Genomic DNA, 26,307 nt, shown 5'->3' with positions numbered 1-26,307 from the left:
TCTGCCTTCGGCTCAGGTCATGATCCTGGGGTCCTGAGATCGAGCCCTGCCTCGGGCTTCCTGCTTGGCAGTGAGCCTGTTTCTCCCTCTAACTCTGCCTACTTGGGCTTTCTGTCTCTCTCTGTCAATTAAAAAAATTAAAATTTAAAAAAAAAAAAAAACTTAAAAAAAAACACAGCACTCAGCAGCCACGAGTGGCCTTAGGTCCGTGGAACCTGGTGTGGCGCTGCGTGGGGGCTGACGGGGTTACGGCAGAAGCAGGTGACCATATCGCGTCCAACTTCTTAATGTTCCCTGCAGCCCAATGGCTTTGCGTGTGAAAGTAGTACGCGATCGTGGGCTTCCAGGGGTTCTAATCAGAGGGTTTTTTTAAGTCATGGCAGTTTTCTATCGTTACGAGCGCAGGGAAAGCCACAGCCAGTGGGCAGGGCCCAGAAGCACAGGAGCGCTCCACGCCGGGGCTGGCGGCAGGGTCCTCCAAGACACGCCCGCCGCGGAGGCCTGTCGGGTTTTATTCCCTGCTCTCGACAACACAAGCTGTTTTTGCCCCGGAAGAGCATGTAATGTGCAGGAACATCAGGGATATTGCAAAACGGTTGTGTGACATAACTGGAAATATTTCACCAAAGCATTAACCTTCCCTCGCCGCCTTCCCTCCCAACCCAAGGAGATCATTTCCCCCGTCTTTATCTTGTTTCTCTGTGTAATTGCTGCTTTACATCACAAAGCCCTGCGAGTTACAAATGCAGAATGCACACGGAGCCTCGTTGAGAGCCGGGACGCCGGGCGGGTGCAAGGAGCAGCGTCCTCGTCCCCGAAGTGCGTGCGAGCGCGGCGCTAGTGCTGTCGGACGAGAGGGGGCCGTGACTTTCCGTGGCCGTCTTTGTTCTTTCCTTCTGAAGAATGGATAATTCCTGTGAGCTGGTGTTTCACTCATTATTGTTTTTTAAATTAAGTTACACTTTGCAGCCCTGAAGGTTGAGATAAAGACGGGGCTGGTGGGGAAGCCCCTTGCTTTTGTTACGGGGAGGGAAGGTGGTAAGACCTGGCTCGCCCTCACTCGCAGAGTTCAAATGCCCCCGTGGCCCCTCAGTATCTTGTTATCGTGAACCTCGGCGTGGTTCTCCCTCCAGCGGGGCGTCCCCGGAGGCGGGAAGAGGCCCCATTCCTCCCGCTTCCTGCAGCCTCCAGGCTTGGCAGTGCTCGAGCTCGTGCCTGTGCCCACGGCCTCCGAATGCCGGCCTTCGTGCGGGGCTTCTCCCACTGCATCTCACGTCATTCCGGCAAACACCCTTCAAGCCAGAGCCGGGTCTGAGAGAACGACCATTAGCTCGGCGACTCCCTCCGGGCAGCGGGTCCAGAAATCAGACTCTGGGCCATGGGTTCAGGTCGCGTGGTTGGGGGTGATTGTGCTGGGTCAGAGAAGATGCTCAGAGACGTTTGCAGGCTCGCCAGGGCCACACAGCTTCCCTGCTGGCTCCCGGGCCTTAGCTCTTGGCAAGGCGGCAGACCGCATGCTTTGTACCTCGGTGCACACAGTAGGAGCTGATCACATAGTAGGGACCCAGTAAGGCAGACTGGGGCCTCCTGCCCAAATCTCTTCTCTCAGCAGCCAGAGAGTCGGGTCCGAAGGCTGCCTTCTCTGCCGGGTGTGTCTTCTTTCTAGGGAAGGTCCAGGAACCTTCCTTCACCGTCTCGGAACACACACTCAGCGGGAACAGGGCTCCCTGGGCACAGACCGAGTGGGGCCGGTGAGGGTGGCCGGGCGGGCAGGCCAGCCAGCCCGCCCCGGCGCGAAAGCTCGAGCGGCCGTGGGTGATGCTGGGGTTCTGCCCCCGCCTCCAGGCTCCTCGGCGCTCATGTTTAAGTCGTCTGAAAAAAAATCACTCCTGCTTCGTTGACCTTTCTGCGAAGTTTAGTTTACACTCAGGAGTAAAGTGTCATATGATCTTACGGACCTTCTCCGCCGCTGTGTTAAACAACAACTCTTTATCGAGATTTCGTGTCGGACTTGTACAAGGGGTAACTACCTTGGGACAAACACTTCATTTGCTCGATGCTCCCCACGGGACGCTCTTTGGGGCAGGTCAGCAGTTGCTGCGTTTCTCTGTGAGGGGACGTCGCGAGGTCCGGGGATCGGGTCAGGGACCCTGTGAGGCCAGCCTCCAAAACGGCTTCACTAACTGGCTCTTTTTCCTGCCTGAGCAGAATCACCAGAGACGGGCAGGAACCTGCAGAGACACAATTCTGCGGCCCCAGCCCCAGGCGAGACTCCGCCCCGGGGGGTGGGGATTCACGGCAGAGAAACGGGGCGTGTGACAGTGTGGGTCCCTCTTCTGCTAGAGGATAGAAAGCGGACACAACACGGCCCGTGCCTTCGGGAATCCTACACCGAATGTGGGGGGAGGAACACACCAGAACACACCCCGAGAGCCTTGCAAGGCCACGTGCAGGCGTGCGTACCGGGCCCGGGAGAAACGGCAGGCGGTCTCGCAGGCGGTCGCTGCCATGGTTGCTTCAGGTGCCGGACCTGCTCTGGGCGTGGCTCTCTGAGATCCGTCGTATTTACTGTGGGGAAGACGCTGTAGTTCGGGAGAAAAACAACGTCTCTACATGTTGTGGTGGGAATGCCCAGCGGCGCTGATGGTCACACAAGCCGCCGGTGGGAACCTTGCTGTGACCACGTTAACTGTTAGAGACACGGAGTCCCTCTTCTGTCCTCGGGACACATGGCAGGGTCTCACTTCCTCACGACTTTGGTGTGAGGCTGACCACGGGATTTGCTTTGGCCGGTGTGATGGGAGCCGAGGCAGGCTCGTCCCTCCCAGGAGGGGACAAACAGCCAATGAGGAATCCCTAGGCAGAGCCCCCCACCTGGCCCACGGCCACATGTCCCATGGCTTGGGCGCTGTTTGTTACTTCTGCCTAGCCGAGCCTCATGCTGACTGATACCCAGGAATTGCCAGCACCCCGCGTAAGCTATGTGGGTCTCCTGGGCCTTGCAGGACAGGCCCTCCACCGCTGTCACTGTTCCAGAGGGACACAGAGGGACACAGACAGGAAACCGTCTCCTTGCCCTGCCCCCCAGCTTGGACCTGTGTTTGTTGGGCATTTCTTCGACAATGACGTGATGCACACAGAATGTGTGGCCGGGGCGCTTGGCAGGCTCAGTCGGTAGGACACGTGACTCTTGATCTCAGGGTTATGAGTTCCAGCCCCACAAGGAGGGCAGAGGTCACATTAAAGAAAATTAAAAAAAAAAAAAAAAAAAAGAATGACCACGTCCTTCTAGCTCTTTAAGAAAGAAGACTGGGATCAGGACCACCCAACAGATGCTCAAGGCCTTTGCTTCCCTGGGGTGACCTTTGACTGAGGAAGAGGGGAAGAGAATGTTGCCCAAAGACAATTAAAAAGAGGAATCATGTGTTTTCTTTCCGTTATCCCTCACGGAAGCGTGTCTAGTCATGAGTCCAACAAACGTGTCCCCAAGCCCCATTGCTCACAGAGCCCACCGTGTAGTCAGAGGCCCGTCAGGGAAGGAGCTCACAGGGCACCATCCGCAGCCCCATTTTTCCTGAAGAACCTCTTCATGGCACCACATGACACCCCCACGGCCTTGCGGAGCCCCAGCTGGGCCCAGGGCACAGTGGACCCTGGGCCTCTAGGAGACTGTCCGAGGGCATCCTAGTGAGGTTGGACTGGCCCTGCCCTCTGTCCAGGCTCCTCCTCCATGGGGATCCGTCTTCAGGCCTCTCCTGGGGCACTCCTAGGACCTTGCGCCACCAAGTCCCCAACAGGCCGCTATTTTAGATGTATCTGCACGTCTGCCGAACCACCTCAGCTCACTCCCTTGCCGCATGCCTGCACTTTACCAAAGGCCGGCTCACCCAGTGGAGAGCAGGGGCCTTAAGGGCAGACAGCAGACACTTCCACACCCTTGGTTTATGCCGCCACCCCCACCGCCAAGGGTCTGCTCATCTCAAGGGAGGGGGTCCCTAGATATCTCAAAGCCAATGTGAGCCCCAGGTCTGATTATGTGAGACCCAGGGATGGAGGCCCAGGCTGTGGGCGTGATTGAGAGAAGGGAGACATGTTTGCCTTTCTCTAGTCCTTTTTATTTACTTTAGAAAAATGGCTGGCAGCTGGCCTGGGCGTATTTATAGAGGGAGCAGGGTGGTCAAGTTCAGGGTCGTGTTTACGTTCCGCCCCAGCAAACCGAAGCTGGGGATGTGCTGGGCGCGTGGGGCCGCCGGCGCCCGGAGGGCGCGCGTGGAGGTCTGACCGTCCCGACGCCGCGCTGTGTCGAGCCATCCCCGCGCCTGTGGAGAGCATCCCCGTCCCAGCGTGAGAAGTGTGTGCACCCTGGTGTGTGGGCACTGGCAGCCCAGGTCTGCACCGTAGCCGCCCCGCCGCTGGCTGGAGGCCACCACCATTGCAGCCACAGAGCTCAGACCCTCGCGTCCTGCCCAGACCCTCGCGTCCTGCCCAGACTCTGGTCAAGACTCCTCCCAGAACCCCGAAGACTTCGGCATTTGCGAGGTCAGAGCCATGAGAAGAAGTCCTTAGGCTTCTGGGTCCCGGGGTGCCCACGCCCTCCCACAAAATCCAGTGGGGCCTGTCCCTCTGTAGCCCGCAGTCAGCCCTGGCCCAGACGTCCGGCGCCCTCCCATCACAGCAGCAGGTGGGCTCACCCCACACTGAAGGGACTGTTTGTGGTCCACGTTGTCCACCTGGGAGCTTGGACCTGGAGGGTTCCACTTTGAGGCTCGAACCTCTAACTGTCCATCCTCGTATGTCCATCTGCAGCCCAGGGCAAAGGGTAAAGAGTGTTTTGTTCATGTGCATGTTTGTAACTGACACGGTTAGGCCCAGAAGATGTTCTCCAGCACCTCTGGGGTGTAGGTGAGAGGTGGGGAGCTGTGTTCCCATCTGCACCATCTGCCCCTGCAGACACCCAGCTGCAGGGTGCCAGGGGCTGGCGGAGAGCACGTGCATGCACGTGCCAACACACTCCCATGTGCACGTGCGTGTGTGTGTCCCCTGCCCAGTTCCCTTTGCTCAGAGCCAGGAGTCTGCCTTCCTGACCGTCCCTGCCCTTCTCCTCTCTGTCTGCCTTATGCCTCTCCAGAGCTCTGAAAGCCCCGAAGCCATCCCATGACATCCCCTTTTTCTGTCCCCCCCAACTAGAACGGCCGCACCATGACAACAGGGCGTAGGCTTTGCTCACCTTGTCTCCCCATTTTGGAAAACAGAGGTTTCCCAAGGTGGCAACATGGGAGGGCAAGCTAGGCCAGGCAGTACATGGACGAACACAGCAGACAGACAGACACAGCAGACGGACGGATACCTCCCATGGATCTGCTCCTTCATCTGCTGGATGCTGAGCCCACAGGGGCCACCGTGGCCGCAGACCTCCCCAGGGTCCATGGCGGGGAGGAGCGCGGCAGGAGGCCGGTCCCGCACTCAGAGCCAGGGCCCCCCCTGCGTTCCAGCTCAGTGGGGGCGCCGTCCCAAACCTTCCCGGGGCCCCAAATACCACGTCCTCCCCTGGTATCCGGACAGCGCGGTGGTGGGACGTGTGAGAGGAAACTGAGAATGGGTGGGGCAGCCAGAGCAGGGAAGCTTCCGAAGAGTAGCCCCAAACTGTCCTTCTGGTGAAACGGAGTAAACTCATAAGCGGGTCTGGAGACCCGCAGGGGGGGGAGGAGTTGCAGGGAGGTGGCCTCCGGGGACAGGAAAGAGCCGTCGCTACCTGGGCCATAACTACAAATGATTTCATTAGCTGCGTCCTGACGAGAAGAGGCTGTTGAGGGGGAGCCTGGAGGTTCTAAAAATAGCCGGTCCTATGTCCTGGGCTGTGGAGGGCACCCAGACCCGGCTCCCCCGAGCCCTGGCTGTCAGCTCCAGCGCCTCCCCCCAGCACCCCTCCCGTGTGCGGCGCTCGCCACGCGACAAGAGACCTGCCTCGTTCCCTCAGCCACAGGCATGCGTGGGGCCCGGCCGCTCACTCCCAGCGTCGGAGCGAGCCGTCCAGCCTTGGGGGCGAGGCATCCATCATGGGGGAGATGAGCTGTCCGTCCTCGGGAGGCAAACCGTCCATTGTCGGGGGGCAGCCGTGAGCCGAGCTGTCCATCATCGGGGCAAGCCGTCCTTCGTGTGGAGGGTGTCACCACAGGTGGGTGCAAGCCGTCCATTGTTGGGGTGAGCTGTCCAGCGTGGGGAGCGGGCCATCCGTTGTGGAGGGTCGGGGGGGCGGGTGGTCCATCATCGGAGGCAGTCGGTCCATCACGTGTGCTGAGCAGTCCATCGTGGGGGGCAAGCCGTCCATCATCTGTGAACGGACACCCGTGTGTGGCTTTCACGCGTGAAGCTCGTCGTAGCGAGACAGTGGGAGGACAGAATATCGTAACCCTGGGAAACCAGCCAGCCCATCCTGCGCCCAGCCCGTCACTCAGGGATGACCGCCGCCACCTCCGGAATAGAGGGAAGGGGGTGCTCCTGTTGCACAGGCCTGGGGGTTAGGGAGCAGCAGAGCCAGGAGCCGCCGTCCACACCAGCTCTGCCACTGGCTGGCCGGGAACTTCGGGGGGTCGGTGAACCTGCTTCTTCAGCCTGTTCTTCTGGAAATGAGAGTCACGGGGTTCGCCAGGATTCAGCCAGGGACTGGACTCCCGGTGCCTGGCAGGACACCCGAGTGGACGAGCGGGTCAAGATTGAATGAGTGAAAGAAAGAAAATTCAAAAACATGTTCGTCCGTCGTGGTTCATGAAATGTTAGTCTCAGATATTCCATAACAACATGCGCTTCTCTTCTTGATCGTCAAAAATCACCCGTTTCTCCAGAGAATCAGATGGACTCCCAGAACCTTGGGTGAGAGGGCAGGGGTCCAGACAGGGACGCCCACCCTCTAGGACTCAGGGAGCCCCATATCCGAGAGCACAGCCCAACGTCTGTGGCCATGAGGATGACTCCCACATCCCCACACGGGGAGGTTTGCACCGAAGGGCCCTCCCTCCCTCCGGAGCCCGTGCCCTGGCCTCCTGGCCCTTGCTGGGAAGCACGCCCCCCCCCAGCCCTCCTTTCTAGAGTGGGAATGACCAGCAGTCAAGGCCACGAAGGACGGCATCCTCCGGGGCGGCCTGTCGCGCCCCCAGCCTGGCTGCCCGTGCCTCGGTCAGGTCCTGCTCGCCCCCGCTGCGGGTGTGGGAGGGCGGGTCTTTGGAGACGTCCCCCAGCTCAGAGTCTCCGTGCTCTGTCCTGATGGGCGTCTGTGTGGCTGACTAATGAGGAGCCCCGATGGCGGTCTTGACTGCCGCTGGGGGAGGGATCGGCGCCACAAACAGCCCCCGCGTCCCGCATCTTCCCCCGCCACCCCACTTCTGCATCTGCATCCCTGGCCTTTCTTTTCCTCCAACAAAGGACAGTTAAATAGAACCAGAACCTAGAGAACTCGTCAGGTCCCAGAACGGGTCCCAGACTTGTCTCACGCCCCTGGTCCCCCCGCGGGGGCCGCGCATGCACACTGCTGCAGTCACGGGGACACCACCCCTCCCCGCGGTGCCCCCGGGTTCCATGCCGCACCATAGATGTTAACAACAGTCGCTGAGAGCCTCCGGGGCAGTAATGGGGCTTGGGGGTGTGCTGGAAGACATGGGCCACTCAGACGAGGGCACACGTCTGTCGCCGCCTCGGCTGATGTTTCTTGGACAGGAAGAATGTCCTCGGAGAAATGAAGTCAGTGATGGTTCCAGCGTGGCGCTCGATTCATGAGGAAGAAAGCCCGAGGGAGAAGCAGGTTTTATGCTCCTGCCGTAAATGAAATGGCACGAGAGAGGTTTCAATGTTTTGCTTTCAAATGGGATTTTTAACATTTCAGAGCCTGTGTGTTTTCTCTGGAGAAAGAATGTCTAACGGGTACTGAATATCCATTTTTTAATAGACCTTTTTTAAAGCAATCTTAGGTTTATGGGAAGATAAAGCAGAAAGTGCAGGGAGTTCCCTCCCCCCACACAGGCGGTTCCCCCGCCACTCGCACCTTGCGTTGGTGAGGGGTGTTACCGCCCACAAGGCCGTGTCGATGGGTGGTCATGAACTGAAGCCGTGGTTTGTATTAGAGTCACTCCTGATGGTGCATTTTCCGTGGGTTTGGACAAACGCGTGACGTGAGCCATTGGAGCGTCACACAGAGCATTCCCGCTGCCCTCGGACTCCTCCGTGCCCCACCCGTTCCTCCCCAGCCCCAGGCAAGCACTGGTCTTCGGCTGTCTCCTGGGCTGTACTTTTTCCGGAATGCCGCAGCGTTGGGTCCCACAACATGTGGCCTGTTCGATGGTCTTCATCCACTTAATAATGGCATCTGGGTCCCCCCGTGTCCTCTCAGTGCTGCTCAGTTCACTGCACGCTCATGTTTGAAGCTAAGGGAAACGGGACGTGTGCATCTCTTCCAGCCACATCCCCCAAGCACCCACCGGGTGCTGGGGACCCTGAGGGTAGGTGCTGGAGGTGGCAGGGCAAGGGAGCCCGAGCTTGCAGACTGGCAGCAGTGGCTGGAGCCGTGATGAACCAAGCAGGAAGGCAGCCTTGGGGACAAATGGGACCGCGGCCCACAAGCTGCGGGGACAGGAGCTGGAAGGGTGGCCGGCACCGAGCAGGAGAGAGCGTCCCAGCCCACACCGTAGCGGCAAGCTAGTGCCGTACACTGTGGGACAAACAGGCCCAGGGGGGCTGAGCCATGGACCACGAGGAGGAGGGACAAGCCGAGTAGCCAGCACGGTTGATGGTGGAGATGCCTACGCCACGCAGGCCCCTGAGGGTGTGCACCCCACGCTCTCCTGGGACACTGGAGACGGTTAGGCGCAGCCGGGAGCCCGATGCATGGGCACACTCCGTGCACAGAACAAACCTGGGTGTTAGTATTCGTGCTCAGACAGGAAGGACTGAACTGATTTGGAATGAATTAGCTCCGCTGTGTGTCCCCACCACGGCTGGTGTGGAGACGAGGGGCAGGAGGAGGGCGGAGGGGCCCGTATCTGTGGTCCGAGGTTTGCAGGGGAGGCTCTGGTTCTTGTCGGAACCTTACAAACAGCCCGGCAGGGAGTGGTTCCAACGGGAACAACAGACTGAGGGGTCACCAGGGACCTGGGTGGGGGCTGGGAACTCCGAGGGCCCAAGGGTCAGGGCGTCTTCAGGCTGGGGAGGAAGGGTCGCCTTTGGTTTGAACATACGTCAGTTTAAACCGGAGGAAGTACTGAAAGCCATCACAGTGGGGCCCATGGTGGCCACTTGGCCATCCTTGCCAGGACATTGGCTACACCCTCGGGTTCACATCCCTGAGGCACAGGTCCCTGCACAGGGGGCCTTCCTCCAGAGAGTCAGTGGGAGAAGAGTCAACCTGGGGGCACTTGGCCCAGAGTGGTCCCCACCAGGGCCCCTGGTGGGTGGGCCCTGACCCCCTTTCAACCTTGATCTTCACTCCAAGTTCCTGCTGCCCAGGGCTGCCCTGACCCTCTCTGGCTCCCCAGCACCTGGATGGTGCCTGGACCATGGAGGTGCGGTGAGTGTCGGATGGAGGGAGGGAGGGCTGGCTGGGCAGGTGAGCGGAGGAAAGAAGGGATGGATGGATGGGAGGGGGTGGGGAAGGGAGGACAGAGGAAGACAGACTGTTGGGTGAACTTCCCCCAGCACAGCCCCAGCTACAAGCTCACCTCTGGCTCATTTGATCTTTCTCAGTTCACCTAACAAGAAAAATAACAAAAAGGCGTGTTTCGTAACCACAACGCAATTTCCAGTAGGAAACACAGCCTCCCGCCCCTATAAATGTCAGGCGGCCCCTGCTGGCGACAAGGGGTCCGCGCGCCCCTCGCTCCCGTTCCCTGCTCGCCAGCACCCACCTCGCTCCTCTCACCCAGCGGGCAATTAAAAGTGATGAGGGTAAAGGGTTAAACGTGGAGCCTGGCAGTGCGGGGAGCTGCCACGCTTCCCGGTCTCCACCTCCGTCCCCCACATACGAAGCCGATGAGCCTGGCTGCACACGTCGCCATCGTCAGCGGCGGAGAGCCCACAAGGAGCCAGCGGGGCCAGGCCAGAGGAGGGGATGAGTTTTGAAGCAAGAATTTTGCTCCATCCTGGAAAAACAAAAGAAGCTGCACACGGTGAGCTCAGATTGTCATGGTCTTCAGTTTCAGAACTGGCCAGAGCCCGGAACCCGGGCCACAGATCCCGGGGCTTGGGAAGGATGTGAGATTCGCACCAGCTGCAAGTTCCACGAATGCACTAAATCCTAAGAAAAACGTGATAGCATCAGGCTTGCTGCGAGCTTTGCATTTGGGGCACTGATTCAGGAAGCATTCAGAGTGCCCGGGGCCCACAGGGAGAAGGATGGCGTGTCACGGGGAGTCAGTAAGGGCCTGTGGAATTACTCAAGTAAATGCATGCATTCCCGACCGTAATTAATTGTCTTCTGGGGAGTTCGGTCAGGTTGCACTACAGTGGCGGGCTGGGGCAGTTCATTTTCCCGGCATTCTGTCTGTTTGGGACACTCCCGGGAAATTCTGGAAACTCGGAGCCACGCAGCTGTCCGCACATGGACACAAGCAGCTCGCTCAGATCTTAGGCAGTCATGCGAGTAGCTTCTGGAATTTGAGCTCAGATGTGGCCTCCTTCACGTAACGTCCCTTAACACCCGCGTGCCCTCCCTGCCCCTCACTTAGGACCCTGGGGTTTTGCACCTTGTACGTGGCCGGAACGTCATGCACCTTTCTCAGCCATGTCAGCGCCTCTGTCCCCCTCCCGCCGTGAGCACTCTGGTCTGTGCACAGGACAGGGAAGGTGAGAGATGGGGCGGGAGAGCGACAGGGAGGGAGAGGACCACATCCCTCGGGCTGGTCCTAAGGTCGCCGGGACAGAACAGGCCCTTCCAGGGAGATCCTTCCCCGTCAGTCCTGCAGGCAAGAACTGGGAACTCAGGGAGCCCCAGAAACTGTTTTTAGGGACATAGGACTCACTTGCTGTAGATTTCCCCTTTTCGAAGTGAATAGCCCAGTGGCATTCAGTGTGTTTGCGATCTGGAGTGGTCACTGCTGTGTCATTCCAAACATCTTCCCACGCCCCAGGAGACCCCATTCCCGTCAGTGGCTGCTCTTTCCTCCTCCCCCAGCCACCATCCGCCTTCCAGCTGTGCTGGCACCAGCTCCCCCTTGTGTGTGGGCAGTGGGGATGGTCACCAGATGGCCTCATGGCAGGACATTTAGGGAGATGTCATCAGGGGCTGCAGCCAAGCCAGACAGATGACCCATGCGAGGTCCTCTCGGGGGTGCCAGGACAAGGATGGGTGAGTCCTAAGGTCCCTAGGGATGACCTCACCTCCCATCGCCCTGGATGCCTCCCTGCCCGGGACCCGGGACCAGGCGTCCCTGCTGGGGGACCCTCACCCACACGCCCTGTTCCTCTTCCTTCGTGCCTTCTGTTCCTGGTTCTTGAAGTTCTGTGTGCCCAGTGGACGGGTCTGTGGCGGACACTGGAGCCTTCTGCTCAGGGTCCTGTGATCCACTCTGTCACTGGGTTTTGAGGGAGCGCCTCTGAGGTCACAGCGCTGGGCTCCCAGCTCCGCTCACTGGGCTATTCCTGTGGTCAGAGGTTGTAACCCTCTCTTAACATTGGCCCCAAAAAGGGATGTCACGTCCACTCAGGATTCTGCTGCGTGCCTGGCGGCCCTTTCCCCTGGGGGGGGTGCTCCGTGCAGGCATGGATTACCAGGATCACCAAAGGTGGGTGTCCTAGGTCAGCAGGCTCGGAGACCCCTCCCTCAGCCTATCCCTTGGAGTGTGGGGCCAGTCTTGCTTACCTTCTGGTCACCTGCAGCAGACCCTGCCGCAGTCACACTAGTTCTTGGGTCCTTGAGACCCTGAAATATCTCTGCCACAGGACCTTTGCACGTGCTGCTCATGTAGCCTGCCCAAGCCTCGCGGGAGCACTCTCATCCCTCGGTTCTTAGGGGAAGCACTCCCTGCCCCACCAAGTTCAGGTCGGGCTCTCACAGAACCTGGCTCCTTCTCCACCGGCGTGCCCCCCTTGGGAGCCTTACATTTCTGCGGTAACGACTTAGTTAATTTCTGACCCGCCCCCCACTCCGACCTCTCCCTGGCAGTGACTGTCTTTGGCTTCTGCTGACGTTGCGTCCATGAGCGAATCCTGTCTGTAAATGGGGGTGAGGGGGGCTGCCCACCTGAGCTCTGGTGTGCGGGGTCACCTCCATCACAGGGCAGGACCCCCTGGTGGGGGAGCAGGATCCACGTGGGCTCCGGGAGGTGGCGCACACAGGGGGTCCCCCTGGGAAAGTCCAACCAAATAGGCCCCCAAGTGGTCCTCGGCCAGTACGCCCAGACGGCGGAGGCCAACGTGCATCCAGCACAGAGGAGACCCGCATGCATGACAGGAGGTGGCCAGGGGCACGCCTGCCGCTTACCGCACCAGCGCGTCCCAGCCAGAGCACGACGGGCCGGGAATGCCCACCAGGCTCCACTCGGCTTGACGGACCTCCTGGCGAGGGGCGGGGGCGGTGGGGGCCGGCCGTGGAAGTGAAATGCTGAACTCCTTCACATGCTGAGTAGCTCAGCCTCCCCGGGTCCAGCCGGGGCTCTCCCAGCCCTCGAGTTCCGCTGGTGTGTCCCGACGGGCCTTCGCAACCGCTGAGGCGGATGCCGCCGTGCCTGTGTGCGCTTCAGGAGCAGGATGGACACCGCGGGCAGTGGGCAGAGTGGCCTACCTTCTTCTCTGAGCATCTTCCTGGAACAGAACATGGGCTTGAAAATCAAATCCGTGCTGTCCAGGGCCTGCCCAGCGTCCACAGCCAGACTCCAAGGACTGCCGCTCCTACGCTCGGAGCTGGGGAGGGGGGATGGGGCCCCCAGGGGGCGGAGACAGGATCCCACAGGGTCAGAATCCCGAGTGCCGGCTGACCCCACTCATCCTGCCGGGCTCCCATCCCTGCCCCTGGGGACCTCCAGCCGGGTCTGGGCCCCCTTCCTTGCTGACCCCATGGAAGCGTCTAGGACCCAAGCCACCTCCTTGTCTCTCTCCATTCACCTCCCAGATGAGCCTCCAGTCTGTTATTCCCCGGGAGACCCCAGGGCCAGGCACCAGGAGGACCCCAGATGTTTATGGAATGCATGACCCTGTATGATCTTGGCCAAGAGCCTTTGCTCCCCTAGGCCTGTCTCCTCATTCAAAAGGGTCATGGGCATCCCGTCCAGTGTCCGACAACCAGGCAATTACCCGTCTGTCCCATGCCGGGCAAGGCTCATCCTGGCCACAGCAAGGACAGGGAGAGAAGCTTGGAGAGGCCCCTGCTTGTCAAGCACAGACCTGGGTTCAAGCCGTGCCCCAAAGGGGCCTGGGCCAGTGTGGGCATGGCTGCAGCACACACCTGCCCCATGGCACCCATGGCCAGGACCGTGTGTTGACATCGGTGGTCCCCAGCGTTTGCAGCACCAGGCACGGCCAGGTGCTGGCCCCCTCACCCTCCCGGGGCTGAGCCTCGAGCAGACAGACGGGAGCTGCCCACGGGCCTCCTCCCTGGCCTCCCCGCGCCACCACCGAGGGACCAGAGGCAGTGGGGCCATGGCGGTGTGTACTTAAATGATTGGATTTCATGTCTCTCAGGACTCCTGTCTCTTGTCAAATTTGTTTAAAACTGATGGAAGTAATTAGCAATCCACAGAGAGCCGCGGGCAGCAGGAGCACGGCTATCCTGCGTCACGGCCCAGGACACAGAGGAGCTCCCAGGCAGGTCGCCTTCAGGGGAGCCCGGGAAGGGGGGGCCTTTCCCCATGGGTGGGGCTGGGGCCACCGTCCAGGAGGGCCGGGGCACTGCGGGGTTGGTGACCAGGCGCAGGTACCGACCAGGGCCGGTTTCTCCAAACAAGGCACAAAGTGTCCTCTGGAGAACCGAGGTGCGCACAGAGCCGGACATGGGAGTCTCCCAGGGGGCCCATGGGGGCACACTCGGCTGAGCGTCTGACTCCTGGTTTCAGCTCAGGTCATGATCTCAGGGTGCTGGGATCGAGCCCCCCCTCGGGCCCCGCACAAAATCTGCCTGGGGTTGTCTTCTTCTCCCTCTGCCTCTCCCACTCGTGTTTCCCTCCCTCTCTCTCTTTCTCTCTCAAATAAATAAATACAATCTTAAAAAAAAAAAAAAAAAAAAAGGAGGGTCCCCCTGCCAGCTCGGCGTGGTTTCAGGAGCCTGCAGCACCCTGCCTCCGGCTCTTGCCAGCTTCAAGAAGGTGCAGAGTGTCTCCGGGAATCAGTTTCCTCATCCGCAGAATGGGGACGCCACCGGCCAGCTGTGCCCAGCAGAGCGCCGGCGCCCGTCCCCGGAGAGCGCGGGGCGGAAGCAGGATGGATGCACGACCTGACTTTAATCAGAGCTGGAGCTTCTCTGCGTTTGCCGGTTTGCTCTGAAACACTGAGGGAAACGTTTCTTCCAGAACCTCATGGGACTTCAATTTTTTTCTGAAAACTAAGGGAGAAATGAGATCAAAAACAAATACATCGAGGGAACTATTGACAGGACGTGTTAACGTTGGGAGGCTCACCCTCGCGGCCTGGGGTGCTGACACAGCAGCGGCGTGGGGGGCTCTTTCCCACGGGGACCCCTTGCATTCAGGTGGACCAGATGCGTCTTCTCGGCCCCAGAGATGCGGCGGGAGGCCAGGACAGCAGCCCTGTCCTCGCACACTTGGCAGTCCAAGTGGGCACGGGCAAGACACAGAAAGAGAGAATTCCAGACAGAACGCAGTGTGGCCCTGCGAGGGCCAGGGAGAGGGGCTGCTGCAGCCCCGGGGTCCGGCTGCTTCCCAGTGAGCAGGGCCGACCCTGCTAGAAACCCAGAGTCCTGACCACACCTGCCGTCACACAGACCATGGTTCCAAAGCTTGGGCGCCCCAAGTCCTGTCCCGAGCCAGTCTAGAAACCCACATAGGGTGGCGGCCACGCTCTGACCTGGGGCTGACCTGGTCTACACAGGAGCTGGAAGGCACGTGGTGCCCGGCGGCAGCACCGTGGCCCTAAGGGTGGACAGGACAAGTCGGTACTCTGGGCCACGTGGAGCTGGCTTTCCAGAACTCTGAGATCGGCAGGCAGAAGCCCCATGCGGTGCCCGGGCCTGCGTGGTGGGGTGGCAGGGGTCCAGGTGGCAGGGCCCAGTGCCCGTCTGCACTCGTTCTCACGCGAGCACCGTGTTATCGGGCGGCCCCTCCGAGGGAGGGAGCCAAGTGCCCAGCGGCTACAGCCATGCTCTTCCACGTGCCCAAAGGGCCCCCAGGGGAAGAGGCGGCCTCCCCCCCCGACCCGCAGCCCTGCTCTGGCGAGACCGGCCAGTCCCTGACAGACGGGCTGGAAAGAAGTCGACATTTAAAGCCCACGAAGATCTTGTGCACACGCGTGTGGGGAAGCACCGGGTTCATCCCGCGGGCCTGACTGCTGCGGGCTGCACGTCCCGGCGCTTTCGATGGCGCCATCTTCACGTCCTTGAGGGTCTCCCCCACCTCCAGGGACGTGCGTCCTCTAAAGGGTCCCGGCAGACAGGGCTCCAGATTTCCCACTGGGGCCACATCTTTGCATCCCTAGACTTACCCAAACCCTGTGACTTCGGTTTAAATACAGCGGTGTCGACGTCCAAGTCCTCCTGCCACTGCCCGAGGCCGTTCGCGCTCCTAGAAATTCACACGTAGACAACAAGGAGCTCGTTCATGTACGTGGGGCTCATCTCCCAACATTCATGGACCCGTCGTGTTTGTCTCTGCCGTGACAGTTGGGCGTCGGGAATGACTGATCCGCTCCGTTCATTGCTGATTTTAATTTGCTGTCGGGGCGTGTGGTGGTGGGAGAGTGGTGTGGGATTTTCTAGTCACTTGAAAGGAAACACAGTTATTCCCTCATGGGGGGTGCTTTCCTGGAGCCACGACCCGCCCAAGCCCCAGGTGCCCTCAGTGTCCGAGGGCCAGGACTATGAGCCCAGCGGTCCGCGCTCCTGTCCCCTCGGACTGGACGGGGCAGAGGCGCCTGGCGTCCTCACGCTTGGAAACATTTTTACAGCAAGCCCAGGAGTGGGAGGCGCTGGCAGCGGGAGACGTGTGCGTGAAGTAGGTGAGATCCAGGCCCATGCGCCTCATTTATTATTTCAAGACGACAACAAAAGGTGAACACAGGGGAGAAACACTTTATCAGATGTAACATCGACGTGCTTTTTTTAGTTTCTGGAATAAATAGGAATTAAATCATGGAAGCTGTGACAGTGACGTTGCTTTAAAAACCAATCCTCCCACTGCACGTGCCGAGAGACCCGCCCTTCTATAAATATCAGGTAACTTCCTCCACCGTTTCTCTCAGGGAATGTGACACCGGCTGCTGGAGCCCCCCCTTTTAGCACGGCACTGGCGACATCTGCACGCACACTTGGGTAGGAAACGCACTGATGTGGTCCCGGTCAACGCCGGCTTCCGAGGGGTCCTTCCCGGCATCTTGGTTCGATGGAGTCCTCAGCAGGGCCCATTGATGCGGTGCCTAATACCTGCGTGGGGAGCAAAGCTGTGCGCCGGGGTATCGGGAAACCCGCGGCCCCCACTGCCCCGCGTCCAGGTCCTAAAGCCCCCAACTGCCCCCAGGTCCTGCCCCACCTGCCCCGACCCAGTCTGCGGGGGTCAGGTTGGGTCGCTGGGTGATAAGAAGCACCAAGAACACAGCAGATTGGAGCCCCAGTGAGAACACCGCCCTCCCGGCTCCTTCTTGGGGTGGAAACACACATCCGTGGCGGGCAAGCGAGCGAGCTGGCAGCTCGGGGTTTCCCGGGGCTGGGGGGCGGCTGGGTGGGCCGTTCTCAGGCAGGCAGACCCGCCGGGCCACTCACAGACTCGGGGATACGGGCGGAGAGGTGTGTGTGCGGGGACGGAGCGCAGCCAGCTGCCGGCTAGAACGGAGAAGGGCGCACCCTTTGCGGTTTTACGTCCTGCGACGGCCGACAGCTAATTCCCCGGGGCAGGAGAGATGAAACCCAATACCTAAAGGTCAAAAGATCAGTTACTCATTATTTTCCCCGCGTCGCTCCTTGGGAGACCAAGAACCTGTGGCTTAACGGCAAGCACGTGGGCACCCGTGTCCCCTCCACCCGCCGGCCCGGTCCTGACCCTGTCTCCCTTCCCACTTGCAGTTGCATTCATCCGCTGTTGGGGGACCAGAGGGACACAGTACGAGACCAACAGCACGGACTTCCAAGTCGAGGCAGACGGGACGGTCTTTGCCACCCGGGAGCTGTGGATCCCCTCCGAGCAGGTGGCGTTCACCGTGACCGCATGGGACCGCCAGACGGCCGAGCGATGGGACGCCGTGGTGCGCCTGCTGGTGGCCCAGCCCTCGTCTGCCCGCTCCGCACACAAGGTAAGATGTGACTTCACACGGAGCTTGGGGCGCATCCTCCCTCCCTCCGCAGAGGCTCCCCGAGAGTGGGACATCTCAGCGGGCTGTGCCAGCCCCAGGGGACCCTCTGACCTGCCCCCTTCCTGAGGGACGTCTGCCTCAAGGTCGGGCGCAGGGGCCCCGTGCCCGCGGGAATGCACGGCACTCGCCCTCCAGACGGTCTTACTTGTTCCCTCCCGTTCCTCACTGGGCGCCTGAAATTCTGGGTCTCGCCTGCCTGCAGCTTGGGCCTCAGGCCTGGGGCTGGCAGGTGAGCAGGGAAGCACCAGCCCGGGTGGGCCTTACAACAGGTGCCTGGGGATCAGCCCAAGTGTTGAAAGCCTTTCGGGTACCAGGGGGGCCCGGCGGCCATCAGCATTACCGTGATGCGTGTGCCATGCGTCAGCAACCGAGAACACGCCTCTCGAAGCCACATCCTCCGCGGCATCCCCGGCATCCCCTCGGAAAAGAGCCCTGGGAAGCAAAGGGTTAAAGCAAGTCGATCAGATTCCTTTCTGTGGATTTACCCAGAGCCTCACGTAATTAATATGCTCTGGGAGTTGCCGGGGGCGGGGGGGGGTGCAGACTGCAAGTTTCCCAAGCCTGCTGGTCAAGGAACCCTCTTCATGGAACATCTTGTAAGGCAGGTGTGCCAAGGAACCCACTTTGGGAAAACAGTGGCCTGTGTTGTGTTTCATCTTGTTTGTAAACAAAGTAGAGGCGGTTTACGGTAGGTAAGAGAAAGCCGTGACTCTGGTGGGTGGCTTTGCCCGCTGGTGATGAGCTGATCCTGGGGAAGGACGTCAAGTGCCCTCATGGTGTGTTGATCTGGGGCCTCACCTCGAAACCAAGTTCCAGGCCTCCCCGTGTGGGTGCTGAAGACCTTAAGACAGACGGTCGTGGGTTCCATTCTTTCGTGAGGGGTGATGACCAGCCCCGTGCCCGTGAGAAGGCAGCTGTCCAGGCGGGCCGGGGGGCGACCCCGGGATGTGGCCCATGGAGCGGGGGGTCCTCCAGGCGCAGGGCCAGGGGCCGACGGCCAGTGCCGGCTGTGTCAACGCTCATCTCCCTGACTGTGATGCGAAAGCCAGGGGCCTGTGAGCAGAGGACAGAGGTCCTGAAAGTCCGCGGAGGCCCCATATAAGAGGCACTAGTTGAAGCATCACGACACCTTTCATTAGGCTGTTAATGATGCGGTTTCTGACTCAGTTTCTCCCCTGACGCTCTGAAGGTGACTGCAGTTAGACGGTCCTCAGTCAAGGGCCCTCCAGCCCACACCAGGCTGGCCCATCCACACCCAAGGGTTGAAAGGGGAGACAGCGAGTCCATGTCCCAGGCTCAGGCCATCCCGTGAGTCCAGTGGCCTGGTGCTGTGGGGCCGCACCCCTGTGTGTATGAGAGGTGGGCAGCGTCTCTACAGCCCACCCAACCAGCCCTGCTCTATCTAAGGTCACCTGATGGGCCCTTGTTTCTTCTTACTTTCAAACCCAAATTTCCTTGTCCTAACGTTTTCGAATGGTACCTGGGCACCTCCTAAAAGGCATCCACTCTTCTGACCCTCAAGTGGCTCCTGTCACTGCCCCCACTTCACAGATGGGGACGCTGAGCCATGTGACCGCAGCCCCTTTGCTGCAAGGGAGAATTGGTGTTCTAGAAAAGAGTGAGACTGGCTTTCTAGGTATGGCTGAGCCCAGCTTCGTAAAGGACCCTGGTTGCACTTTGTAGCCAAGTATCCTCCAATCTACAGGTTGATGCTCTGGGACAAGTCACATGACCACTTGGATTTACTGATCTGGAAAATGGGATAACAAGAGTTGTCACAAGTATTGTATGAGATGATGTGTCCTACACATTGCAGACCTGCAAGAGCCCTGCCACAAGGATGCGGTTCTTACTGCTGTCGTCAGCATGGTCCCAACCCTCAGAGTCCTGTGCCCATCACAGCCACTGAACCCTCCCCAGGGTGGTTCCTGGGGGCAAGAAGGAGGGTGTGTGTGAGACACTGAGTCACTTAGTTGACATGTCCTTATAGAGACCAATGCCAAGCTTTGAATAACGTCACTGTCTATAAATAGATTAAGGTGATGCCATATTGCTGTTATCCCTAACCACCTATCAGAATCAAATGTAAATCTGCTCTGGTGGAAGGTATCTTACTGGGCCTCGGGTTATACCCATCTTCTCTTATACACAATGTCTAGCACTCAGCTGAAAATGACTGGGCACTCAGTGGAGAAGGGACAAGACCCTCAGTGACACCAGGTGACAAAGTTATCAGACATAGATATTATAAGATCTCTGCTTACTGTGTTTAAGCACATCTAAAACAAGATTTTGAGAAAGAATTAGAAGAATAAAAAAGAATTGGGCAATTTAGGATGAAAAATATAACAAACAAAAGAAAAAGCTCACTGGATAGATACATCTACAGATTAGACACAGTTGAAGAGAGTATTAGCAAAGCAAAAATTGTCAGAGGAAACATTCAGGCTAAATCACAAGGAGTTAAAGAGAAGGAAAACACAGAAGGAAGAGTAAAGGCATTGGAAAAGTTGCAAGAAGTGCCAGCACATGCGTGTTTGGAATATGGGGTGGAGGGGGAAAAAAATGGAGCAGAAGTAACATTTGAAAAGATAATGGCAGCAGACATCCAGGCTTCTCTCCAACACACCCCACGAACTCTACACAAGCTAATAGGAAGAAAATAGCACTCAGGCATGGTCTTTGTCCATTCAGGCTGCTGGAAGAACATACCGTAGGCTGGGCAGCTTGTGGACAACAGACACGTGTTCCTCACGGTTCTGGAGGCTGGAGCTCTGTGATCAGAATGGTAGCGTGGTCAGGTCCCCAGGTGGGTCTCCTGCCGACTGTTGTCTTGGCTGTCTTTTATCCTCCCCTGACAGCAAGGGGACAGAAGAAAGTCACCGATGGAACCAGTCCCATTTCAGGAGCTCCACCCACATGACCTCCTCTGATCCTAATCACCCCCAAGGCCACACCTCCTAACACCATCACCCTGAGGATCAGCTTGGAGCATAGGAATTGGGGAACACACACAATCAATCCATGACAGGCGTTTTATGGTAAAATGTCTGAAAACCGAAGTCTCTGAAAGCAAACAGAAGCCAGCTCCAGGGAAGGCACAATGGTGACATGGGAGCTGGCTTCTCGTGGGGACCATGGGTGCCAGAAGGCGGTGGGTGGTAACAGACACGGGATTCTGTTACCCAGTAGGAGTCCCCTTCAGGAAGCACCCCAAGAGATTCTGCCACAGGTTGTGTTCATCAGGCGGAAACAGGGTGCTTGGTGATAAAAGTCCAGAAGGAAAAGCCATGAAAAGATTAAGTAGATGCAGAAAGCCGTGAGCACGGCAGGTGACACACTTCATGGGCAGGAAAGCAGGCATGGAGTCAGAGGGCCCAGGCTGCTCACATCATCCTGGAAGATGATGGAAATCAAATTAATACACAACTCGGATAAGACAAAGACCCCTGTTCCAAGGTCTTGGAGAATCAATACAAGGTCACGGTGGTGGACACATCACTGGCCAAGGGAGGCAGCCCTGCAGGTCAGAAGTAAATCTGAACTTGAGGAGGGACCTAAAGTCTCTGTAGTGTCTGACCTTGCACACAAGGGATAAAAACCTGTCATAATAACAGATCTTCATCCTCCCATGGGATTCTCACAGGACTTTAACATGATTGCACAGGACGTGTTCTGCTCTCACCGGGTCGCTTAATAATGTTGGGTCCGTTATCAAAGGAATGAGACTGAGACAAAGTTACGCAAAGCTTTATTCTATGCCAAGCATTAGAAGTTAGACTGACCGGCCAGGGAAACGAGGCTGAGACAAAGTAAAAGTTACGTAAAGCTTTATTCTAGGCCAAGCATTAGAAGTCAGACTGACCGGCCAGGGCCGCCTCCAAAGAGAGCGACGCCCCTTGGCCTTACAGGCTAGTTTTTATAGGGCACAATCGCAGACCTCTACATATGTGGCTTTGGCTGATTGGATGTCTCCTACCTGTGTGTGTTAGTAACGGTTACCTGGAACCAATACTAGTAACTGTTGAGGCGTTTATTTAAACAACAAAATGGCCTTGTTTTAGGTATGTGTTTTAGTATTAGTTACCTGAAACTGATATCAATAACTGTTGAGGCATTTATTAAACAACAAAATGTCTACCTAGGCAACATGGAGTCACTATGGCTAAGTAGGCCCAGGCAGACCCTAGGGGGTTAACATGTTTTAACGTGGAATCGACCCCGACAATAACAACCAGATCCAGGCAAAGGAGAGCCAAACCCTCCCGCCTCCTGGGTGCACTTGCTACGCAAAGGTTTTCACCTCTTCAAGTCTGCAAATTTAGGCAATATTTTTTTTAAGTGCCTTAAATAATAATAATTTGTTCTTTTCCTCTGTCAACAATGTGGATTTTCAAGCAAGTAGTCTTTTTTTTAAGATTTTGTTGATTTATTTGAGATAGAGTAAGCAAGAGAGAGAGCATGAAGGGGGAGGGTAAAGGGGAGGGAGAAGCAGGCTCCCCATTAAGTAGGGAGCCCAAAAAAGTAGACCTTCATAAAAAAAAAAAAGTCATAAGATCGTTTAAGTTCTCACATACCAGATGGGAAAGCAGAGTACTAAAACTTAGCAATCCAAAAAAAATGGAAGGAAAGGACAGAGGAGCTCCATGTTTCTGCTTGAGAAAGCTGTTGGATTTGCAAGTATAGATCAATTACAATAAATGGAAAAGATGAGCTTTTGTAATTAAAAGGAAACAAGTTGACAGATCAAAGACAAACCCCAACTCTATAGAGGTCACAGAAGACAGATCTAAAAAGGGCAAGGATGGAGAAAAAGTGAAAGTAGGAACAGGCAGGGGAGATACCACACAACTCTCAGCAGAAGGGAGCTGGGCGCTCGGACCCTCGGTTGCTGCACGGTCCTGAACTGTGGGCTTCAGATACTAAGGCAAAGGTGGTGGAACTGAAGGAGAAAGAGACAAATATTCGATTGTAAAACTTGGCGTGCTCCTCTGAGTACATGAAAGCAGACGGAGTATCAACAGGAAAGGAAGACTAGACCCACACATCTAGTAAGTCTGGGCCTCCCGTGTGAAACCCAGACCCCACCAAGGCTGCGTCCGCGTCATTTAAGGGACGCCCAGAGCCTGCGTGAAGCGGGCCCGACCGGAGGCTGAACCTCCAACCACAGGCTTAGAATCCGAGCGACGAAGCTGGGAATCGGTCGCAGGGAAGGTGACCGAAAAGTCCCCATAGATTTGGACGCCGAGTGAAGAGCCTTCCGACGGGCCCTCGGGTAGGAAGGAGCCACGTGCAGGGTCCAGAGTAACCTGGACTGAGCACGGACATCGGCGGGAGGAGCCGAGGTCTGGGCCGGCCGGACAGAGCAGCCTCCAGATGCCTAAGAACAGAAGCGAGGTGGAAACGGCCGTCTGCACGTCCGTCCAAGAAATTAGGGAAAGAAGTGAGTGCAACGAAGTAGAAAGAAGGAAACAGGAAAACCAAGAGGAGAGGGTAATGGAATCAAAACGGTAGAATTCACAGACCAGAGCTGACTCTAAACTCCCGGGTGGATCGGACGGAGAAGGGAAGCCGCCAGTAACCCTCACCCACCGTGCAAACGGCGTCGTGACCCGTCTCACACGTGGCTCCGTGGGTCACGTACCACTTACGCCGACGTACGGGGGAACATCCCTGGAAAGATAACGTTGCGGGAATGTCATCAACTTGCTGAATCTGACGGGAGAAGAAAATCAGAACTAGTTGTTATTACGGACAAATTTACATTCAAACCCGTGTCCCAAGGCCACGCCCACATGCCGGGGGGGCCGAAGGTGTGCGCAGTCTCGGCCAGAGACCCCGAACATGTGCCTTGTCAAAACCAGCGAGAACCCTAAGGGGCAGGAGGACGGCGGGTGGCTGCGCGCCAGGCCACTCGTAAATAGATGAAAACAACACGTGAGCAAAGCAGTAACGAGCTCAAGTGAACCCGTGTTTGCAAGGGACAAGCCACGGCTGCCGTGGTCTGTTCCCAGAGCCAAAGATGGCTTCGGCGCTGGAAAATGGGTACGTGTAATTCAGCACAGAGTAAAGGACGGATATCCCACGACCGTCTGAACGTCCGTTGTTAAAATGGAAGGTAACTTCCATTCAGGAAGAAACACCCAGCAAGCTGGGAAGAGAAGGGGCCGTCCCTAACCTCGTCCAGGGCACACAGCACACAGCCAGCAGCCCGGGGAATAGGAGGCCTCCGTGACGTCCGAAATAGCACGAGGACGTCCTCGCGTCCCATGCCCGAGCCTCGAGCCCACGAGGTCAGGCAAGCAGAGGAGAGCGAGGAAACGGAACTGGCATTAGTGTCGCTTGCAGGATTACGGATGTAGAAAATCTGAAATGACCCGCAGAGAAGCTGGGCTGGCTGAGTGAGGTTCGTTAGCGAGAGGGCTGGGTGTGAAAGCAGTTACACCTCCGCGCACCAGGAGTAAGTAGTCACCAAATGACATCTGAGTCGGGTGCCGATGACAGCAGCGTTGAAGGTGATCACATAACCAGGAATGAACCTAACGAAACCTTCACGGGACCCTTCCCTGTCGCTGAGAACAACCAAAGACCTTGAAGACCCGAGCGCGCCTGCTCGTAACTCAGAGGCTTGGAGCCGGTGACATCTGCTCCCCCAGAGGCTCCGTAGACTCAACAACACAAAACCAACAAAAACCACGGCGTGTCTTGTGTGCTTGCTTGTTGATAGAAGGGCGGACGGAGGACTTCAAATTTTTTTCAAGATTTATTTGTTTGAGGAAGAGAGAGAGACAGCAGGGGGATGGGGCAGAGGGAAAGGGAGACGCTTGTGCGGACTCGGCACTGAGCAGGGGCCCCATGCAGGACTCGATTCCAGGACCCTGAGATCCTGACCTGGGCTGAAGGCAGAGGCTTCCCCAGCGGAGCCACCCAGCAGGCGCCCCTAGATGACTTTAAATTTTTAAATGAAAGCGCAGAGGACTGGGAATAGCCCAGAGCAGCATGAAGATGGGGGGGTTGTATCTGGGACGTGGTGAGGTGTGTGTGCAAACCAAAGCCGTTTCTTCACCTCTCAGCACTGCTGGAGTTCAGTCTGGATCCTTCTCCGTGGTGGGGTACACTGTCCTGCACCCCATAGGAGGTGCCACCGGATCCCCAGCCCCCACGCCCACCACCCTCACTGCCACCAAAGCTCTCTCCAGTCTTTGCAAAATGCTCCCGGGGACAAAACCGTCCCCGTTTGAGATCCACTGAACCACGGTGATTAAAATGGGGTGATTTGGGAGCCTGGGTGGCTCAGTCATTAAGCCTCTGCCTTCAGCTCAGGTCATGATCCCAGGATCCTGGGATCGAGTCCCACATCCGGCTTCCCGCTCAGCCAGGAGTCTGCTTCTCCCTCTCCCTCTGCCTCTCCCCTGCTTGCGCTCTCTCTCTGTGTCAAATATAAAATAGAATATTTTTTTAATGGGATGCTTTAGGAGCAAAGTTATCAGACAAATGGAGCAGAATGGCAAGCTCAAAAAAAATACTTAACGTTCTTTTAAAAATCATCTTTACAGAGGTATGATTTTTCATACAGTGGAATTCACCCACTTCACATAAACACGTTGCGGACACTTGATTTGTGTAAGACCGGCACCCTGGAGCCAGAGGCAGCGCGGTAGAGCCCGCAGCCAGGTCTGACCTGCCACCTGCCTTTTGATGGCCTGCGAGCTAAGAACGGTCTCTGGACTTTGAAGGGGTCGTGTAAATATCCATGGTGACCTCGTCGCTTTCACTTCTCGGCCTGCGATGCCTAAACTCCTTAACTATCTGACCCCTTAACAAAACGTTTGCAGAGCCCTACCCAGGACAGTGGAGGAACGACGGGCTTTGCAGTCCATGATATGCGACCGATGGGGTGTCCTTAAAGAAAACAGGTGAAATGACCCCAGCCCACCCCAGCCCCCCCCAAACTAGGTTTAATTTAGCTCTAGGCGGAACTTTTTTTAATGCGTGCCGAGGGCTTCCTGGCTGAGTTTGGGGAGGGTGGGGAGTTCAGACGGGGACACAGCGAGCAGGGGTGCCGCTGGCAGAAGGTCCTAGACACAGAAAGCCCCTTCTCCAAGGGAGCAGAGTCCTGGAAAGTCCCAGGAAGCTCTTTGCCAAAAGGAGCTTTGAAGCAAATCCCCAAGGACCAGCGCGGGGACCCCCTAATTTCCCGGTTCCGTGAATCCCGTTTCTCTCGCACCCGGGTTCCTCCAAGTGCAGCCTCCCCGCCCAGGCTTTCAGCGACCGGTGGAGCTGGACAAAACTGACAGCTCCCCAGTGAGGTGAACCATAAAAATCTGGCAAGTTTTCCCCTTTCCGTTTCCTCTCTTAGCAACGATTCAAAGGCGGCCTTTCTGTGGGTAATACCAGCCGTGCTGAAATCTGGAATAACTTTTTTTTGTGCAGTCTTGCAGGAAAGCTGATAGCAATTCAATTAGAAAATGCAAATGAGGTCACATATTTCCCACCGGAGTGCTGGATCGCCCCCGGGGACTCGGAGCGACGTCCGGCCTAGCAGCAAACACTGCAGATGAAGCCGTGCGCTCACGTGGGGAAGGGCAGTGGGGCCTGTGGGTGTAGAGACCGTTGTTCCGGGGACGAATCCCTGCTGGTAACACGCATGTCAGCATGTATGAGAGATACCCGGTGCCCGGTGGCCGCCGTCCCAGGTTCCGCGCAGTTTGGACTCCGCGATCGGACGGGCTGAGCGCGTCCCCCGGAGAAGCCCGTGTTGGGCCCTGATCTGCCGTCGCTTGGAGCGGGACTGAGCTTGTCACAAGGGCTCAGTGG

General features: G+C 57.7%; 1 protein-coding gene across 1 annotated transcript in view; it reads left to right on the top strand.

Annotated features, from left to right (window-relative positions):
• Positions 1–16,526: 16,526 nt before the first annotated feature.
• Positions 16,527–26,307, top strand: part of CDH4 (cadherin 4) — a 136,270-nt gene continuing 126,489 nt past the window's right edge. The window contains exons 1-2 of the mRNA XM_032878710.1: positions 16,527–16,701; positions 17,204–17,430. Coding sequence (XP_032734601.1) covers positions 16,527–16,701; positions 17,204–17,430 — 402 coding nt within the window. The remainder of the gene's footprint in view (positions 16,702–17,203; positions 17,431–26,307) is intronic.

Source organism: Lontra canadensis, unplaced genomic scaffold, assembly GCF_010015895.1.
Source record: "Lontra canadensis isolate GAN:19392208 unplaced genomic scaffold, GSC_riverotter_1.0 scaffold65, whole genome shotgun sequence".
Taxonomy (NCBI): Eukaryota; Metazoa; Chordata; class Mammalia; order Carnivora; family Mustelidae; genus Lontra; species Lontra canadensis.
The sequence above is the reverse complement of the archived record's forward strand: the minus strand, read 5'-3'. Positions and strand labels throughout refer to the sequence as shown.